General features: G+C 40.7%; 3 protein-coding genes across 3 annotated transcripts; all 3 read right to left on the reverse strand.

Annotated features, from left to right (window-relative positions):
- Positions 1 to 789: 789 nt before the first annotated feature.
- On the reverse strand, positions 790 to 2,631 carry LOC144431225 (uncharacterized). The gene has a single exon (XM_078119061.1). The coding sequence runs from the start codon at positions 2,629 to 2,631 to the stop codon at positions 790 to 792; it is 1,842 nt and encodes a 613-aa protein (XP_077975187.1).
- A 282-nt stretch (positions 2,632 to 2,913) lies between these two features.
- Positions 2,914 to 3,702, reverse strand: LOC144431226 (uncharacterized). The gene has a single exon (XM_078119062.1). The coding sequence runs from the start codon at positions 3,700 to 3,702 to the stop codon at positions 2,914 to 2,916; it is 789 nt and encodes a 262-aa protein (XP_077975188.1).
- On the reverse strand, positions 3,634 to 7,307 carry LOC144431446 (uncharacterized). Its single transcript, XM_078119583.1, has 2 exons — positions 4,784 to 7,307; positions 3,634 to 3,766 (listed from the first exon to the last, which is right to left on the reverse strand). The coding sequence occupies exons 1-2, from the start codon at positions 7,196 to 7,198 to the stop codon at positions 3,758 to 3,760; spliced, it is 2,424 nt and encodes an 807-aa protein (XP_077975709.1). The 5' UTR covers positions 7,199 to 7,307; the 3' UTR covers positions 3,634 to 3,757.
- Positions 7,308 to 7,745: the final 438 nt, after the last annotated feature.

The following is a 7,745-nucleotide window of genomic DNA, read 5'->3' on the forward strand; positions in this document are numbered from 1 at the left end:
AGGGTTAGTGTCGGCGTTAGTGTTAGTGATAAATTGACTGTTTTTGACAAGGACTCAAAAAACAGCCATAAGTATGCTATAATACAAATAAAAACAATAAGTGACAGACGTATTCGATACAACAAAAATACAGCAATCCTCACAACCTATCGGACAATATATGGATAAACATAATCATTTCAATTCTAGAATTCCTACCTGATAATCATTTAGTAATATAACCAGAAAATAGTAAAACCTATAAGCTATAATTTCTGCAGTCGCGCAGAATCCTCCCTAATAAGCAAAGCGCAACAAGCGTCTACCTCGTGGCAAGGAAAATTCTAGAAGGCCGTAAAGCGCGGGGGAATAAGTGACTATTACGTCACAGTAAAGATGGGCAATGTAAACTCACAAAGCGCGACCAACTTAAGGTGCTTAAAGTGAAGGACTCAAGGTCCCATAAAATGCATGCAAACATTTCTTACATACCGACCCCGAAAATTATATGAAATGTTATATCGATAACAAGGAAAATGATTTTCAAAAAACAAGAAAGGTTTGCTTGAGTTCCAAAAACAATTGAAAGGATAAACACAGTAACAAATCAATAAAGATAACGAAATTGTCAATGCAAGACCCCAAAAATAAAAGGGGGGGTAAAACCAAAAAATTATCTCCCTCGAAAAAAAAAAAAAAATTCAGAAAAAAAAACACCTAATATTCCCATAGTGAGAATGTATGTTATGTATGTGTAATTGTGTATGCGTGGTGTGGATGCTATTGCTATATATGTAATGTGTAAAGGTATCAAACAGCTTCTAGTAGACAAAGCTTCCTTATGTCACGCACATATGTTGAATTGGATGTGCGCACCTTCAATCGTCTGACAACCCCTTGATCATCAGGGTGTGTTTCTTCTACAATTGCCTTGGGCCAACATCCTCTTGGTGAATTGTCATCGTACATCAGCACAAGATCTCCAATTTGAAAGTTGCGTTGAACATTGAGCCACTTCTGTCGGCACTGTAAATTGGGAAGATATTCTTTTGTCAAACGCTGCCAAAATAAATCGAGTAATCGTTGAACATGCCTGTATCCTCTTCTATATTCATCCGTTCGAAAAAACACATCAGGTGGTAAAGATGATTCTAATCTGTTTATCAAAATTGAGTTGGGAGAGAGGGCATTCAAGTCTTTCGGATCATCACTCAGTGGTGTGAGTGGTCTATCATTGAGAATTCCCTCCACTCCTGTAAGAAGAGACCATAATGAGTAATCATTGAGAGACTGGCCATTCAATAGAGCTCGAAGAATTCTTTTCACCTCTCGTACCATTCTTTCCACCACTCCATTTTGGTGACTAGAAAGAGGAGGCGAAAAATGCCATTGTATACCCTTTTGAGATAGAGATGTGTCGATCTGTTTGGAATTCCATTTGTTTATACCATCTGCAATAGCTTTGCTTCCAGCCACCAAGTTGGATCCATTGTCTGAATAAACATGAGCAGGTTTCCCACGCCTAGATGTAAACCTGAAGAAAGCTTGCAGGAATGCTGAAGTATCCAAGGATTCTACAACTTCAATATGTATTGCTCTTGTAGCCATGCATGAAAATATACAGCCATATCGTTTATGTTCGCTTCGCCCCAATTTGATTCTTACAGGGCCAAACAGATCAACTGCAGTGTAGTAAAATGGTGGGTTACCTGCAGTAACACGAGAAAATGGTAGATCTGCCATCCACTGCTCTCCTACTTTTGCAGAACGTCTGTTGCAAGCAACACAGTCACGAACAACCTTGGCAACAGCAGATTGTCCCTTCAAAATCCAATATTTGCCACGAACAGAGGAAAGTGTGTGTAATGTACCAGAATGTCCAGTCATTTCATGATGTTTGGTAATAATCAGCTTTGTCAAATGATGGTATGGTGGAAGAATAATCGGATGCTTCTGATCAACTGGTAAACCGGAGTTTCGAAGTCGTCCACCTACACGCAGGATTCCATCTTGTACAAAAGGGTTGCATTTGAGAAGTGTTTTCGAAAATTGTGTTTTGAGTTTCTTTTTGTTCTGTAGATTCAACGATACTTCCTCAGCATCTGTATTATCTTCAAAATATTTGAGCTCCTCTGAGAGGGATGATTGTTGTACTAGTTTCATAATTTCTTTGGTGGCGCAATCTAATTCCTCCACAGATAAAAATCCCAAAGTTGGTGAATTGTCAGAATGTGAGAATTTCCAAGTTGCATATGTACGAAAACGTAGTAGCCATGCAACAGCTCTACATAGCTTTTCGAATGATGAGTAACGCAATAACAGTTCATGTAATGGAGAAGAATCTGTGAGATCTTTCATAGGTGCAGTATAATGAACTTTCATCTCCGAAGCAAGTTGTGGGTCGCATGGGACTTCATGGATCCCATCATTAACCACGGTCCATGCATCTTCACTTCCCCATATAAATTGTGGGCCTTTGAACCAAATACCAGCCTTGTTTAGTTTATCTGGCATTAGACCACGAGAAGCAATGTCGGCTGGATTCAGCTTAGATTCGACATGGTGCCATTGATGTGGTTTTGACAAGAGATGAATTGTGTTTATTCTGTTGGCCACAAATGTCTTGAAGCGTTCAGAACGATTATTGATCATCTGGATAACTAACATGGAATCTGACCAATATATAACGCTGTCAACTGTATGGTCCAGTTCTTGTAAAATTGAATTAGCAAGCTCAGCAGCCACAACTGCAGCGATGAATTCCAATCGTGGAATAGTCAGTGGCTGCTTAGGAGTTACTCTAGCGACTCCCCTGACAAAGGAACAATGAACTTCACCTTTGTCGCCAGTAAGTCGTAAGTAAGCTGATGCTCCATAGCCAGATGTGCTGGCATCACAAAAACAATGTAATTGGATATTGTTGCTTTTGAACTCTTATGGTTTGTAACATCGAGGGATCGCCAGGCCATTCAATGCATGTAATTTATCGATCCAATTTTCCCAACGGTCCTTTAGTAAACCAGTAATGGGGTCATCCCATGAGTATCCTTCAATACAAAGATCCTGCAGAATTCGCTTGGCAGGTAAGATGAATGGTTGAACAAAACCCAAAGGATCAAAGATTTGACTCATCATTGAAAGAATGCCTCTTCGAGTGAGCGCCTTTGGTTCAATGTTGACGTATACTACAAATTCATCAGTGTGCATGTTCCATTGTACACCTAGGGTGCGACTGAGTGAATTACTTTCAAGATTGAGGTCTTTGATTGCAGGAGCACGATCACTTTCTGGAACTGATTGCAGAACATTGATATCATTGCTCATAAATTTGGTGAGGTGAAATCCTCCAGTTGCCAACAATTCAGTGAGCTGTTTGATTAGTCTTACAGCATCTGATGGATCATCGACAGATTTCAGTCCATCATCGACATAAAAATTGCGCATAACGGTGCGTACTGTCATTTCATCTGCATTCGACAGATTGTCTGTGGCTACTTTGTGTAGTGCAAATGTGGCAACAGAAGGTGATGAAGTGTTCCCAAAGTTGTGGGACAACATTTTAAAGTCAATGGGAACACTATCCAAATTATGGTCCTTCCACCATAGGAACCGCTGAGCATCTGTGTCCTCAGGTGAAACTTTAATTCTGTGGAACATTTCTTTTATGTCACAAACAAATGCAGTCAATTCTTGCCTGAATCGAATGAGCACTCCTGTTAGCATGTTGTTGTTGTCAGGACCAGAAAGCAAATTTTTATTCAATGAAGTTCCTTTACACTCAGCAGAACTGTCAAAAACAACTCGAAATTTAGATTGGTGTGTGGCATGGTGTGGAATGTACTATGTTTTATTTGTGGGTGTGAGTGCATGTGATTACTTCGGCGTAACCATTCTGAATATAACCCTCAATTTTATCTCTATATTTCTGAAATAATTCAGGGTCCCCCATGAATTTACGTTTCAAATACGTTAGTCGCTTCTCAGCGATATTACGGTTATAGGGAAGGCTAACAGTGTCTGACTTCCATGAAAGTCCAATTTGAAACCGACCATCAACCTTGGTCACAGTTTGGTTCATAAAATCAAGTGCCCTTCTATCATCTTGGGATGGCTGAGTAATACATGGGTTAGCATTGACATCAGCAAAATCATGAGCACACATATGACAAATAGGTTCATTAAAACTAGAAAAATCAGTAAAATTACAATCAATTGGGTGTATAGTATTCAAATAATTGACCTCTGCATTGGTCTCTGCAATGCTTACATCTGGGCCAGTAAGGGCCCAACCTAGGATGGTGTGTAATGCAGTGGGGGATCCAGCTGCACCCACCCGGGTTTCGGTAATTGGGTAACGACCCAGGACATCAGCCCCAATAAGCAAATCGATCGGTTTATCCAATAGGGGAAAATCTAGGTCCCGTAGGTGAGGATAACGCTGTGTGGCTTCAGTGTTTGGTATCGAATCTCGTACATCAGGTATCGAGTCAAATGTCAAGGCATGGTGAACATCAACGGTCTGGGGTTCATGGACACCCCTAATAGTAAATGAAACTTTCATGCCATCATGAAGTTTTGGACCAGTGGCAGTCCGTATTGTACATCTCTCTGGCTCACCATTGAGAGCCAAATCCCTAGCTAATTTAGTGGAACACAAGGATCTAGTTGCCCCATAATCTAGGAAGGCATATGTCAATGACTTATGGTTCGAATCACAAACTTCCACCTCAACAGGGACAACCATGAGCCTTACAAAACAATCAGTATCACAAAAGTTGACAACATTGGCAAAATAAGAACTTACATTTGTTGAATTGACCTTACTATTAGTGTCCGTGGGTATATTTCCGGTCACAGGTGATCGTGGCCTGGTTGGCATTTCATTCTGATGAAGTAGTGTGTGGTGCTTCCGTGTACACCCATCAGCTTGGCAACGTTTCTGAGACGGACATTCCTTGACGATGTGTCCGGATCTCATGCAGTCGAAGCATAAATTGTTCTCTCGAATGAAATCACGACGATGTTGCAGGTCATATTGTTTGAATGTTGCGCAACGATATAAAGGGTGATCGTTCTTGCAACATAAACATAAAGTTTGTGGGTGCTTTTGGCTAGCACCATGAGCTTGTTGTCTTCCATTGTGATGTGTTGGTCTGTAAGCAGGTGATGAATTCCTCTTCTGTGATGTTGAAGAACTGATTGTAGAATAGGCAGACATTTTCCCAAAGCGAGGTTTAAAATTTTGTACTGCCCTGGGCTTGTTGTCATTTTCTGCCATTAAACGTCCATAAAAATTATTACTGAGATGGGCTCTCAGTTCAACAAATTCCAATAAATGAGTGAATGAAGGAATCGGATGATTCTTCCAAGAAGTGTCATGTACATAATCTGCTTGTAATGTTGGTGGCAGACGACGAAATATATCCTTGAGATAAGCTTGTGCATCCAGCATTTGTTCAGCTTTCCACTGTGTCAGAATAATAAAACAGTTTCTCATCTGTGACGCAAGTCGACACAGTGCTTTAGTATCATTGGCTCTTATTCTAGGTCCTTCTGTCAGTTGGCGGATGTGAGCGTCAATGACTAGTGTACGATTTCCAAATCGATACAGTAAGGTGTCTCGTGCTGCTTGATATCCTTCGCTTGGAGAATCAACAATTACAAGATGCTTAATAGCATCCTTGGCCTCACCAGTGCACATCTGTATAAGTTGAGCTAATTTCACCGCAGGTTCATAGGCGTGATGACCAATGATGTTGTCAAATCCACGCATGAATGCATGATAGCTTTTTGGGTCACCATCAAAAGTTATGGGGTCAAGTTTAGGCAGTGTGAAGCCTTGTTTCATGGTGTTTGCCAAAACATACAAATCATCTCTGCTGGGATAATTATGATCCAATTGTTGAGATGGATATTCCGGGAGTACTGAAGTGTGAGGATCAGGTCTTAAAATTACTGGTGGTAGTACAGGACTAGGAGGAAGATAGGACCTTGAAGGCGGTGGCATCCAACAGTCATCTCTGGCCATTGATGACATAATAGGTCGGGTAGGCAAGGTAGGAAGGGGCTCAGGATAAGTCACAGGGCGAAAAATTTGTGGGTAGGTAAAAGTTGGTTCACAAATAGCAGGATACGAAAATGATGTGCCTGTAGATGCCGTCCCCATTGGGGGATATGCAGGTAACGTATTATCATGGTAACTTGATGAGACGGTGGGATATGACAAATTCCTTCTTGCAGTTTGGTATGATAACGCCGGCCCCATAGAGATACCTGGGGTCGTCACAGAAGGCAAATTTTGCAATGGTGCAAAATTATAGTGTACAGCTGAAGATACAACTGGTAAGGTGCCAGTGGTATTTATAATTCTATGCAGCTGTTGGCTCCTACTGATAACAGGAGTCGAATTACACAATGTAAGCTCAGTTATACTTGCAGAAGGCATTGTAATGGCCATACCTGTAGAAGTGTCAATTGCTGAGCTGAGAATTCCAGTTATTCCACCTCCTGTTGAAACTTGAACAGAAGGTTGCATGACGTTACAGGGATATTCGGGAACATAATTTCGCAAATTCAACGCTGGGGGTGGTTCAAACAGTGTTTCATCAAGAGCTTGTACTTCGATCAATGAACTTCTTGAGGATTTTGTGCTACTGGCTGCTATGATCTTCGCTCTTTGTTGTTTATAAAGTGCTTTTCTCTCCCTTCTTTCTGCTTCAAGTTTAGCAATTTGTGCCTTTTCTAATTCTTCATCTGCCTCCAGCTCCAGCAACTTCGCTTTTGTGGAAGAAGTTGTGCTACCGGTCTTTGAATGTGAACGTTTTGATTTTCTGGAACTTGCTTGGGATTGATCACTAGCAAGGCATTCTTGTTGATAATGTTGATATTTCATATTACATGAATTTTTCATATCATTTAGCCGAGTTAAATACTGTGAAGCGTTTTGAATATTCATGGCATCAGATTCTGTTGTTGCTGAATGCGAAGTAATGTAATTGTTCAAATATTCCTCCCAAGTCGCCACTGCATTATCCAGTCCATCTTTTGCAGCAACTACATTTTTTCGATTATTTGGAATATTCATCAGTCTATCAAGACTGGTAAGTAATGTAGTGATGTTTCGATCATGAAAGAGTCGAATTGTTTCCAGTGTCTGGATTTCCAATGCTGTGCTGGTGTGAGACACAGCAGATTGAAGAAATTCATCATTTAAAGCCATTAGTCAATTTATTTCGATGTGGGATAAGTACGCGTAGGGTACGGTACCTAATGTGTCCCACTGCGACTCAAAGAAACAGGGTAACTGGAGACGCGTCCTGTCCCTTGGGTCCCCAAATAATGTCTTCAATCTATGCACCAACTGACCAACACACACTGCAACCTTTACACCAACAATTCCGTAGACTTGTGTTGAAAGAAACTTTATTATCTTGTTTAAACACATCTAATGTTGCCGTCAGTGATAACAGTGTTAGGGTTAGTGTCGGCGTTAGTGTTAGTGATAAATTGACTGTTTTTGACAAGGACTCAAAAAACAGCCATAAGTATGCTATAATACAAATAAAAACAATAAGTGACAGACGTATTCGATACAACAAAAATACGGCAATCCTCACAACCTATCGGGACCAACCCCGTGCAACTAACTTGTCCCATTATGGCGTCATATGGACGCCATTTTCGATCATTCGGCTCGAGTAGTGTAACGCAAACAAGCCTAATTTTAGTAGTTTTAAAAGGCTATTGGGGCAGATTTAAATCAGTAG

The sequence above is a fragment of the Styela clava genome, chromosome 13, assembly GCF_964204865.1.
Source record: "Styela clava chromosome 13, kaStyClav1.hap1.2, whole genome shotgun sequence".
NCBI lineage: Eukaryota > Metazoa > Chordata > Ascidiacea > Stolidobranchia > Styelidae > Styela > Styela clava.

Coding starts and splice junctions, on each gene's coding strand:
- LOC144431225 (XM_078119061.1), bottom strand. CDS start 2,631: ATGATCAATAATCGTTCTGAACGCTTCAAGACATTTGTGGCCAACAGA.
- LOC144431226 (XM_078119062.1), bottom strand. CDS start 3,702: ATGCTAACAGGAGTGCTCATTCGATTCAGGCAAGAATTGACTGCATTT.
- LOC144431446 (XM_078119583.1), bottom strand. CDS start 7,198: ATGGCTTTAAATGATGAATTTCTTCAATCTGCTGTGTCTCACACCAGC.